Source organism: Monodon monoceros, unplaced genomic scaffold, assembly GCF_005190385.1.
Source record: "Monodon monoceros isolate NGI ecotype Baffin Bay Population unplaced genomic scaffold, NGI_Narwhal_1 Super_Scaffold_2, whole genome shotgun sequence".
NCBI lineage: Eukaryota > Metazoa > Chordata > Mammalia > Artiodactyla > Monodontidae > Monodon > Monodon monoceros.
The window spans coordinates 40,972,204-40,985,232 of NW_021703776.1; the positions used below are offsets into that span (position 1 = coordinate 40,972,204).

A 13,029-nucleotide genomic window follows, 5' to 3' on the forward strand; every position below is an offset into this window, starting at 1 on the left:
TAATCTGTTTGAAGAACAGTTATGCTTTTCAAAATTTTGGTAAACACTATTGTAAAGTACTTTTTCAATTCTCTATTGGACTTCCCTCTGATTATTATCAATACTCCATTAACATCTTCTTTCTGTCTTCAGTATCTCACAGCTGGCAAAGCCCCGGCTGACACATCTGCCCCCTTGAAGATTCTCTGAGACTAATTCCCACTTTTGAGCATTCTTTCATTGCATCCTGCTCTTCATACCAAATTCATGATCCCATCTTTTTAAAAAAGTTTTCTTTTATACTTACAATTTGCTGATATAATGTACATATCCTCTGAGGCATCAAATTCACTCCTAGGAATATGCCTAACAGAAATGCATATGTATGTTCACCAAGAGACATGTTCTAGAATGTTCATAGCAGTACAGTTGATAATAGCTTGCCATTGAAAAATACCCAAATGCTCACACACAACAGAATGAATTAAAAAAACATAATATAGTCACACAGTAGAGTACTATACATTAATTAGAATGAATAACCTTCAACAGCATGCAACAGTATGGATGAATCTCACATCACAACGTAGGGTGAAAGAAGGCTAGCACACATGGGTATGTGCTGTATGATTCCATTTACATAAGTTTTTTTAAAGTAAAACAGTTCTAGATTGTAAGAAATCAGGGTAGTAGTTGCCCATGTGAGAAGAGGTAGTGATTGGAAGGCAACACAAAAGAGGGTTCTGGAGTAGTGTGGGTTTCATGCATGTGTTCAGTGAACTTTATACTTTTGAAAGATACACTTTTGTGTATCGAGACTACAATAAGTTTAAAACAGGTGATGTGTATATTTGACAAAAATATAGAAGATAATATAGAGAGAAATATACCACAAAACTACTTCTCACCCAGATTTTGCTGATTCTTCCTGTGTCTTACAACAGAGTTCCTTAATTTCAGTCCTACACACACACACACACACACACACACACACACACACACACACAAATAAGTACAAGTAAAACTGGTGAAACTTGAATAAACTCAATGGATTGTATCAATCTCAGTATCTGGGTTGAGATTATACTTTAGTTACCATTGTAGGAAACTGCGGAAAGTATGCAGGGGACCTCTCTATATTATTTCTTACAAATATATGTGTCTACAGTTAACTTAATAAGAAAATTTTCAATTAAAAAGAGAGGGAGTGATGAATAAACACAAAAAAATATATTAATTTCCAAAAATCAGGCACTATCCCAAAGGAACTGTATTATAATGTCTGGGGTTGCCAGAAACCTGTACTTTTAACATGTGTTCCAGGTAATTTATAAAGCAAGGCTAGGATATACTATGTAGTAAGTTGGCTAGCTTTTTAACACTGTATCAAGTCAGGACACTTTGGGCACAAGCTTATAGATTAGATCTGTCATACTGGTTTTTAGGTGGTCTTATTTCACTGTAATAAAAGAAATCAGTGTTGGTTGGCTCTCTTTTAAATCTGCCTAGAATAAAAAGAATAAAATACTTAGGAATAAGTTTAAGAAAAGAAGTGCAAGACATACACTAAACACTACAAAACATCCCTGAAAGAAATTAAAGAATACCTAAATAAATGGAAAGAAATTCCATGTACCTGGATTGTTAAGATAGCAATACTCCCAAATTGACCACACTATTCAACACAATTCCTATCAAAATCTGCCATTTGGGGCAAAAATTGACAAGCTGATTCAAAGATGTATGTGGAAATGTAAGGGACCCAAAACTTTCTTGGAAGAAAAAGAACAAAGGAGGACTCAGACTTCCTGATTTCAAAACGTACTACAAAGTGACAGTAATCAAGACAGTGTGGTGCTGGTATAGAGATCAGTGGAGTGATATTTAGAATCCAGATATAAACCCTTACGTTTATAGTCAACTGATTATCAACAAGGGTACAAAAACAATTCACTGTAGAAAAAATAGTATTTTCCACAAATGGGCCTGGGGTAACTTGGTAATCACATACAAAGAAATGAAATTGGACTGCCTATGTTTTAACATATACAAAAATAACTCAGAATGAATCATATACTTAAATATAAGAACTAAAACTATAAAACTCTTAGAAGAAAAAAATGGGTGTAAATCTTTATGTCCTTGGATTAGATAATGGTTTCCTAGATAGGACATCAAAGCACAAGCAACCGAAGTAAAAATAGATAAATTGGACTTCATTAACATTTAAAACTTTTTTTCGTCAAAGGACACTAAAATAAAAAAGACATAATAAGTTTTGACAAGCGTAGAAATTGCAACACTCATACCTTGCTAGTGTAATTGTAAAATGGCACAGTCACTTTGGAAAACAGTTTGGTACTTCTACAAAAAGTTAAATACACTCCAAGATATATACCCAAGAGAATTGAAAGCTTGTCCATACAGAAACTTGTACACAAATATTCACAGCATTATTCATAATATACAAAATGTGGAAACAATTAAAATGTCCATCAGCTGATGAAAGGATAAAAAAATATGATATATCTATACAATGGAATGCTATTTGGTCAATAAAAAGGAATGAAGTACTAACACATGCTATACCATAGAAAAATCCAGAAAACATTACATTAAATGAAAGAAGCCAATCATAAAACATAATGTTTGATTTCATTTTATAAATTGTTCAGAATAGGTGAATTCTTAGAGATATAAAGTAGATTAGTGGTTGCCAGGGAGGGGAAAATGGGAAATGACTGCTAATAGGTATAGGGTTTCTTTCTGTGGTAATGAAAATGTTCTGAAACTAGATGGTGGTCATGGTTGCATAACTCAGACTATATTAAAGACCAGAACGTGAGCTGATTTTTATAGTGTATAAATTGTGTCTCAATAAAATTTTTAAAAATCTACCTAGAGTTCCTAGCATAAGTTGTTTACATTATAATGATTTTCAAAATCGGATCTTTGATGTTGATGTAAAATGGTAAGAGCAGAGTGTTTTCTTGTTTCAAGAACAACCACTCCCCATAGTATGACAGACGACAACATTCAACTCTTGACCAGAGGAATTTTCCTCTTTCCACTTATTTGCCTTGAGAACAATAGTGATAAACTGGTACTGTGAAATGCCAAGTTGGTAGTGAGGGACTGGTCAAGGAAAATGCTCCCATTTCTCAAAAAAAAATCTGTAGACTCTTAAGTTAATTGACTGTGTGATTTGATGGAATGAGTACTAGACTAGACCTCAGAAATCCTATCCCTATCTCTTACTGTGTGACCTTGCACTTGTCAGTTCTCTCTCTGTATTTGTTTTCTTATCTGTCCAGTAGAGCATCAGTACGTGCCCAATACATTTATAATATCTGCAAGAGAATCAAATGAATACAAGGTGTGAAGGTGCTTTGAAATTGACAGCACTATAAAAATATGAGGCATTGTTTATTTAACATCCTTCATTTTTCTTCCTCAGACTTGATTTTCAATGAAGGGGAACCATAAGGTGCTAAGTTAAATGGTTCCTTTTGAATATTGGTTGAGAGGGTCTGGCTTTCTTCTTGAGGAAGAATGTTGCATGGACTCAGACACTTGAACTTGTGTGACATTAACAGATAGGATTTTATAGAAAACTGTTATAATTTTTTTAATGTATCAGCCTGGCCACATGAGAATGATATGGCAGCAGACAGGTTATTGTCAATTAAACACGAGCTGTCAGGAAGTCAGAAATGTTGAAATATGGTGAGCATGAATCCTAAGCAGATCATATGACAGCTGCTCAGCTGTTATTTTAACAGAGTGACTGTATGTGTGTGTTATTTTCCTGTAGAATTTAATTTGAGTCCCTAACGACAGAGACATCTCTGCATTTGCATGTTGCTGTCAAGTCAAACTTGGACCTTCTAAATGAGCTAGAATGGTGGGTAGTAATAGGCGAGTGACATATGGAGGACATGGCTCTTGTCTCATTTGCCTCCACTCAGGTTACATTGAAGAGGCCTGCATCATCCCCTGCCCCTCAGACTGCAAGCTCAGTGAGTGGTCCAATTGGTCACGCTGCAGCAAGTCCTGCGGGAGTGGCGTGAAGGTTCGGTCTAAATGGCTGCGTGAAAAACCCTATAATGGAGGAAGACCATGCCCGAAACTGGACCATGTCAACCAGGTATTTTCTACCATTGGGAATATTGTAAAATATTTTCTAGGTGCACAATAATCTATTTTTTTAATCCAAAATAGAGAAGAATAAATAATAGACCCTGAATAAGAAATTTGACCCACTTTATCTTTAGAATGCCTGAGTAAATTATTAAAATCCCAAATCAGATAGATGATCTCTGTATTCTCAAGAGATTTATTTAGTACACTGTATTACATGTATGTGCATATTAATATAATTCAATGGAAATAAAAATGAAACCTACTTTTGAAATACTGTTAAGGTATTAATCTGTTATTATACAATAATTTGTGCGCTGAGAGCAAGATTGTCTTTTTCTGATAGATCCGATAGACTCTCAGAAAAGACATCTCAATTACCAAGTATATAAATTAAAATCAAAGAAAGTATATGGGTTTGGGTCTAAAATTGGGAAGTATATTCTGTACATTTACTTAAGTTTGTTCAATATGAAATATGTTAAGAAAAATATATATACTGGACTTCCTTGGTGGCACAGTGCTTAAGAATCCGCCTGCCAATGCAGGGGACACGGGTTCGAGGCCTGGTCCGGGAAGATCCCACATGCCGTGGAGCAACTAAGCCCATGCGCCACAACTACTGAGCCCATGCTCTAAAGTCCGCGAGCCACAACTACTGAGCCCGCATGCCACAACTACTGAAGCCGGTGTGCCTAGAGTCCATGCTCTGCAACAAGAGAAGCCACCGCAATGAGAAGCCCGTGCGCCGGCCGCAACGAAGAGTAGCCCCCGCTCACTGCAGCTAGAGAAAGCCCACGCACAGCAACAAAGACCCAAAGCAACCAAAAATAAACATATATAAATAAAATAAATTTTAAAAAAAGAAAAAGAAATATAAAAATGGCATCAAAGTAACCGTATGTTAATCTATCAATTTGGTGATTGGCCTTTTCAATCTTATGTGGAACTTTCTTTGACTTCGGATGCACACCTTGTTAGCGGCAGTTCATAGCTGTTACTCGTGTTCCATCGGAAATAAAATGTCTAATGGGGGGAATTGTGACTAGTTTAATGTAATATAAGATTCATCAGACAGTTATTGCCATGTTTGGCCTACATGTGAATTAACAAAGAGTGAATTTCACACAATATGTGTAGGTATTAAGATGTATGTTTAAATTTAAGTCACAAATGAACCAATTCATATGTATGAACTAAACTTAAATATGTAGGTATGTTTCATACGCACATAGATTTTCTAATTTTAATCTCCAAACACACTGCTTACCCATATATTTGCCTTCCCAAATTAATCTAAATTTGTTCATCACAATAAAAGCAAATTATAGAGAAAATAAAAATAACTTTTGAATAAATCAATTAAGGGCCAAGAAAGTGGAGAATTAAATTGCATAGAAAGTACTCCAAAAGAATGTTGATTTTTTCCCCCCAAAGAAAAATTGCTGAACTTGCCCTTAAATACAACTGAAGGTGAATAATATACTGCACTGCTGCCATCTACTGGTAATCGAGTTTCTCTGTCCTAGTGAATATTTCCAAAGAAGAAAATGCATGACCCCGATTAAACAGAGTAACTGAAATGTAATGTTTATAATACAAAAGAATATTATTCTACAAGTTTTGAAATCTTGAATTTCCAATAGTAAATTTAAATTTTAATAAATTTTTATCCGATTCAAATAAATTCTACACATTTTCATACCTTTAGTGTGTATGTGAACAGCCAGATTTTAAAATTAAAATGAGCTATGTTTGCCTTAACATTTTTTAAATAGTGAATCTGAAGAAGTTCAAATTGATTGTACCAAGTTGTCCTTGCTTAAAAACTCTTTAACCTAAGCCATTTCTCTGTCACTCTGATATAATCTAATGCAGAGTATGATAAGGACATCTGAGTATTTTTTATCAGCCTACTGGTGGTATATTGAGATATGAACAATGGAAAATCAAAGCTAAAACAAGAAATAATAGATTCCTGAATCTTTGACTTTGAGCACAAATGTTCTACATTAAAAAATAGAAACTTCTAGGGATTTATTTGTTAGTAAAATGTTAGGAAAGTAAAGAATATGCAAAGGTTTGTGTAAGTGTTGAAAATTGTAAATCATATAGATTTTTACTGCAGTTATATGTTCCTCAGTAATTAAGTCGTACTTTGCCTTGGAAATGATCTCTGAGGTTCCATTTTCCAGTTGAGGAAGCAAATCCCCATTTCCTCAGAAATATGGGTGGATGGATGGATTAAAATCAATATATCAGTCAGTCAGTCAATCAATCCATAGATAGTCCACTCACAATTTGAACCACACGATATTTGCAGTCATATATTGATTCCCCATGATATGTATTTTGATGTCTACTCAGTTTGATTTCTTCATCCTGCCCATCAAATCCTTTCCTTAACTTGCTGTTTGCAATACTCATTTGTGTATCTTAATTTTAAACAGTAATAAGGAATTGGTCTTTCTCTTTTAAGGTCTAAGAAAGATGTTCTAATCATTTACCAAAAAAAACCCCACCTTTTATATATGGGTAATATTTGAAACTTAGAACATGAGTTCTTCTCATCAAATATACTTATCTTTGTTTAACTTATCTTTGTTTCTCTCTCTTTTCTTCATTCCTGGTGAACACTACTCCAGGCCCAGGTAAGAACTTTTAAACCTCATCGTTCATAATAGAGTGCTGTTTGTTTTCATTTTACTCCTGACATCAGAGAATGTATTTCTTTTCCTGCTATTTCTCTTATCTTTTATAGGGGAAAACATGTTTTCCATAAAATTTTTCTTCTGCAGCTATTCTCTTTGTTTTCCTAGCATATTACATGTGTTTTCTCATTTTACTATCAGGGCCTAAGGTACAGGGATAGTGGAGAACAAGCATAATTCACCACCGTTGAAAAGGCAATGACCCCTCCTGTTAATGGTCGCATGCTTCCCGGAGAGGGAGAGGTGCAGGTGGGCTCAAAGCGGTAGCAGGAGGTGGCTCTGAACTGATTTGTATTCACTGCAGTGTAGGAGATTAAAATGAAAGCCATCAAAGGATTAGGAAAGGTGGCATTTTCCCTTCAGTTGTTCCCTTCCCCACAACTTGTAGGGTAATATTTTACTAAATACTAAAATAGTATTTAGTCCTATTTTAATACAGCACCCAACGTGAAGGTGATAACTTATGACAGTAATTACAGATTCTCACTCCAACAGTGCACACTTTTTATTCCTATGTGGAATAGGTCCACTTTATTCACTTTACTTGGATGTTTAGTAAAACTAAAATTTGCACAAAAGAATGGCTCCAGAGGACTATTTAAATCTATATTTTCTGGAATTAAATAGTTATATGAAATATTCATGCAGTTTGTGTGTGTGTGTATGTAAAATAGGAAATAAGAGTTATCATAGACTTTGAAATGATTTTAAGAGAGACATTTTTCTTTAATGGTTGAGTCAGCTCTGTTGCAGTGGATTATGGTCCTTTTTTTCATTTATTTAGTCATTCTTCTTTCTCATTGAGAAAAGAGCATAATTGGTTCATTGTGCTAAAAATCCTGAAACAGCCAACCACACCACCCCAAACCTGGGGCTGCAAGCCTTTATGGGCACCAGAGCAGAGACAATTTGCTTTGTTTTATGTGGCCCTCACCGCTTTGTACCTGTGTAATATAAGACCAATTTCAGACCTTGCTTCCAAGGTTTAGTTAGTTTTCAGATAGCTTTATTTCATATTATTTATCTTCTAATTTAGTTTCATATATGGAACACACACACAAAATTCTTATTGGTATACATACTTATTTGGAAAACAGGCCAAATTATACTTATTTGAAAACAGCTACTTTTATATGCTTACTTAATCCATTAATTCTTTTATTCATTTATTCATCTTACTCAACAAATCTCTATAGAATGCCTGACATATGAGCAAGCACCCTGGGCTAAGTATTGAAGACACATGAAACTGTGAACAGGACATATGGCCCAGGAAATTACAATACTATGTGGTAAGGGTCAGTCTAGGAAAGTACGGAATGTGTCTGATGTGGTCCATGAGGTCCAATCTCCAGCTGCAATGTGATAGAGGAGCAGCACAACACAACACAGCCGTACCCTCCACTGCTAGAACTCTCAAGAGATCCTCTGTATTCCTGTTTTAGAATAATGAACAGTAAAGGAAAGGCTTCAGAGTAGCTAAACAAGAATATCATGATAACTGTGATATGAAGTGTTCCCACTTACCTCATGGGGTTCCGTGAGGTGAGGTCATTGAGAACCGTGTGTGTTTCAGGTGTATGAGGTCGTCCCTTGCCACAGTGACTGCAGCCAGTACATATGGGTTACAGAGCCATGGAGCATCTGCAAGGTGACCTTTGTGAACATGCGGGACAACTGTGGAGAGGGCGTGCAAACCCGAAAAGTGAGGTAAGGCCAAGCCTAGTTACACAGAGAAGCAAAGGCACAGCCACCTCCCGATTTCTCATGTGCCAACATGAGCTTGCCCTCCTCCCAATCTCCTGAATGAAATTGTCTTCAATTTTATTTTTATGGCGTCTGTGTTCATAGAAAGCTCTAAAGGGATCTGCTTCCAGCAGCAGTGTATCATCCTCTGCCTTCTGATTTTAGGAAGCTTTGCTTCAAGGTACTCTTGCAGGGAAAGGGCTGCATATTGAATGCGAGGTGTATGAATGCAGATTTTCCAACCCCAGTAACTTCTTCCTTAAAGGTCAAATATATTTCTAACTGTATCTTAGTGATAATCTTTTGCAAACTCTTTATCCTTTGTATCAAACTGGCTATCTTTTGAATACTCCCATCTGCTCTAGGAAGCCTTCCCTAAACCTCCCCACTGGCTAGTGCCTCTCATTTGTTCCCTGAACCACACTGTCCGGTAGGGCAGCCACTAGCCACGTGTGACTATTTCACTTTAAATCTATTAAAATTAAATAAAATGCATTTCCTCAGTCACACTAGACACATTCTAAGTGCCCGATAGCCAGAGGTGGCTAGTGGCAATTCTGTGAGCACAGTATTTACATTGTCATAGAAAGCTCTACTGAGCGGCCTTGTTCTATAATACCCCACATACCCCTCACTGTTTTGAAAGATCCATCTACATGTCTGTCCCCTTTATTAAATCCTGTTTCTCCAAACTGAGACCCTGTCATATTCACAGAACTTCCCTAAAACCTAATACAATTAAATTATTGTAATAATTGTAATACAATTAAATTAACTCATTAAATTATCCCTGCACCGTCTACATATGATCCTTAAGGGTCTCAAACCTGGGAAGCAAGTATATGAGGCTTTATTATCTCCACTTTACAGAGTAGATTCAGAAGTACTTACTAAGTAGTGTGCTGAGAGCACACACCTAGTAAAGTGACAGCTGCATTCAAACTCAAGTCTCTTGTCACTCTTTAACTACAACCAGTTTCTTCTAACTCTGCTGGGTGACACACAGTAAAGAAAAACAGAAAAACATCCAAAACCTGACAACTCCTGTTGTGAAGAATCCCATTCTCACTCATGACATAATTTTTCATGAATTTAAGATTCCTATTTCTTAATCTGTTTCAATAGGAAAGTAGAACAAGTTAACGTTTATATCATAAAACCTTGGCACACTATGTAAAACATTTAATCCAGTAAAAATAGTCTCTATCTCTTTTTTCAAAAGCCCATCTGAACTCTCAAGTTATTTTATGGAGTAACTTTTAAAGGTGGATGAGGTGGGGTGGAGGTAATGAGTTAATAGGGAAACAGGGAAGAAAAAGACAGATTCTGTTTTCTACCAATCTTCTGCCAAATTTAAAATTTCTCTTTCAAATATAAAAATATTTTTCTTATATTAAAAATTTGATCAGGTTGTGTTTTTTGTTATTAAAAAAATTATAATAATGAACTTCTTTCGGCTTTCCCTTCGGCTGTGTATACGTTGCTTCTTTTTGCTCTGTGAATAGGTATTCTCAACATTTCCAAACACATCTTAAGCACAGTAACTTTTCTGGTCAACTTATTTTTCCAGTAAACATTTTTAATGCAAACAGAGAAAAGAGAAGATCAGTATTGATTGGAATTTCTGATTCTGTAATAATGTTTCTTTCTTGATTCAGTAGTATACCTCCCAAACCTTACCCTCTGCTAATTAAGGTCAAATGTCCTGTTAGATGCAAGCATTGGGTGACATTTCAGGAAGAGTCTATAAGAGAGCAGGTTTCAAAATATCTCATTCTTTCTCTTTTAGGATGGTGTGACATCAAAGACTGAATAATAGTAGTGGTTTGCCCTGCTGGGAAGGAATATTTTTTCACTAACATTTTTGTAGAATTGCCAGCACATGATGATAATAAGAACCAAACAGATTTGGTTATTTCTACTGTTGCTTTTGAATTTTCTGCAGGCAATTCCCCCCCCCCCTATTGCTACAACTGTGGTGGGCATCTGGGCCCACCCTTGGCCTCCAACTTGGTGGTTGTTTTCTAAAATAGTTCAGTATTCTCACAGCATAATCCCTTCTCCTATGGAAAGGAGAAAAGGCCAGGAATTTGAAGAAAGCAAATGAACTTAAAGTGCTTCCCTTTGGGCTCAAGACTTGATCCAAATATTTATTCTATTCTACAGTGATAAAAGTATCATTAATACTAACTCAAATAAATAAAACAATCTGAATATCAACAAGAAGGGTTTTTTAGCAATTGTGGCACATTCAAATGATGGAATTCAAATGTAATCATTAAAAATTATGTCTTAGAAACACAGTTAATAACACAAAAAGATTTTTATAATGTATTGTTGATGTTTTTCCTAAATGGTACAGATAGTAGGTGAAGTTTGCTCCTGTTTAATGAAATGAAAATATATGTTTAAATATAGTAGTCTGTTAAGAGTGGTTATCTCTGATAGAATGTAGTGAATTTGTATTATTTCTTGTGATTTTCCTAAAATGAATCTATTACCTGTATAGTAAAAATCGAAGGAAAAGAAATACCTTTGAAAACAAAGTTTTATGCACATAACTACTTAATAGAGTATTGAACATCTGTCCTTAACTTTGAATCAATAGGTAATTTTGCAAGTTAATCCTTGTACATCATGTCAGGGCCTCACATTAACGTAATCTTTTCTTAGCAAATCCAACTTTGGAGATTGAACTGTCCCGTCTGCTCCGTCCTCTCATAGCTGCTGTCAACAGAACATTTTTAAAATGCCACTGAAGCTAGAACTTTTTTCCTGGGAAACTAAAACTCTCCCAGAGAAATTTATAATTTATTTTTTTCCTTCAACAATGAAACTATATAACTGTCTGTCTACATTTGCATATTTTTGTGATTACCTTTTATATATTATTCAATATCAAAAAAATGCAGAGGTGGGTATTTGTGTGGTGATTTTTCCAGCTTACAAACCCGGTTAAGACATAACCAACAGCTTAGTTTTCCAGTCTTTGAATGCGTTCCACAGGAAAACCACATTTCTCTTAAAATTAGCAGCGCTGTATAGAAGCGTGATTCTGCAGGGGAGATCTGTGAAGATGCAATGTCCCTACTGATTGTAAATCCCTGAGAAAAGTTGACATTCCAGATATAATTGGTAATGTAATGCAACCAACAGTTTAAAACATTGCAGTGGGTTTGAGAGGCTTAAGAGCTCAAGCCTTCCTTTTCATCTCCTGCAATGCAGTTCTCTTCCCAAACCTATTAATTTGGTTGACCTTCTCTGAGTTACAAATGAGGGATAAAGTTTTTCTCTTCTATTCGAAAAGTGCCTTGAGAGAGTATTAACTACAGTAAAAGTTAAGTCTGGTACTAGTCACATTAATTAGATTCCCAAGAGATGACTAAGGAGCCCTTTATGACTGCTTACAATAGAATGAAATGTAATAAAATGTTTGAATTTGTTCTGTTAAAAGGAAAACTAACAATAAAAAAGGTCAAGATACAGGAAGATCCCAACAACCACGTTTAGAGAATTTGTGCTATTATTCTTATGATTGTCTCTTCACTTCTGCCTTTCTTTTAAGGTTATCAGCAGATGGGAAGCGAAAATTACTTTTGAAATGACAAAACAACTTGATAAATGCCATCAGTTACTTTCTCAAAACCACTTACTGAAATCTCTCCCTAGGAGATTTCAGTGTGCCTTGTCTTCCATCATATATGAATCTGCCTTCTCCATGGAATTCACCGTTTTCCTCAGAAGAAAAACATGCATTATATTCCAGAATTGTAACCCATCTATGAATATCTTTGGTGAACTCATTAGTTTCTGCATCATATATGGGTGTAAATGACCCTCTCCTTTAAGAGGAAGACACGTAGTTTATGTACACAGAGTGTATACACAGTGGCTATAACTTTAAAAGATTATGATACATGCAAGCATAGATTTTTAAATCATTAGCTATACAACTAGGTATGGGAGGCAGAGATCCTTTTACGTCTTTATGTTTGGAGAATTTTATTCATTAAATGCAAAGCTTCCCATCCCCCACCTCCATGGTGATGTCTTATGAAAAACCTTGTACCTTACGGGCTGGCCATTGTTCAGTTGTCCCAGTTCCTTCACTGATAGGTATGTTTTCTTCTAGATGCATGCAGAACACGGCGGATGGCCCTTCTGACCATGTAGAGGATTACCTCTGTGACCCAGAAGAGATGCCTCTGGGCTCTAGAGAATGCAAATTACCATGTCCCGAGGATTGTGTGATAACTGAATGGGGTCCGTGGACCCGATGCACTTTGGTGAGACAATTAACCATTTATTAATGTAGAATTTGCTTAATTCCTTACCACTAAAGCTTTAAAAATATTATTAAGAGAATAATAGCTTGGTTACTAAATTAGTTATTAAATTAGTTACCAAAGCAAGGCATATTTTTGGCTACTTCATTCTTATGACTGTGCCATTT

At 35.6% G+C, this 13,029-nt stretch overlaps 1 protein-coding gene across 6 annotated transcripts in view; it reads left to right on the top strand.

Annotated features, from left to right (window-relative positions):
- The window catches only part of THSD7A (thrombospondin type 1 domain containing 7A), a 713,490-nt gene that overhangs the window by 665,272 nt on the left and 35,189 nt on the right, over nt 1-13,029 (top strand). For all 6 annotated transcript variants that reach the window (XM_029233858.1, XM_029233859.1, XM_029233854.1 and 3 more), the window contains 4 exons: nt 3,948-4,126; nt 6,765-6,770; nt 8,407-8,540; nt 12,709-12,862. In XM_029233858.1, the coding sequence (XP_029089691.1) occupies nt 3,948-4,126; nt 6,765-6,770; nt 8,407-8,540; nt 12,709-12,862 (473 nt within the window). The remainder of the gene's footprint in view (nt 1-3,947; nt 4,127-6,764; nt 6,771-8,406; nt 8,541-12,708; nt 12,863-13,029) is intronic.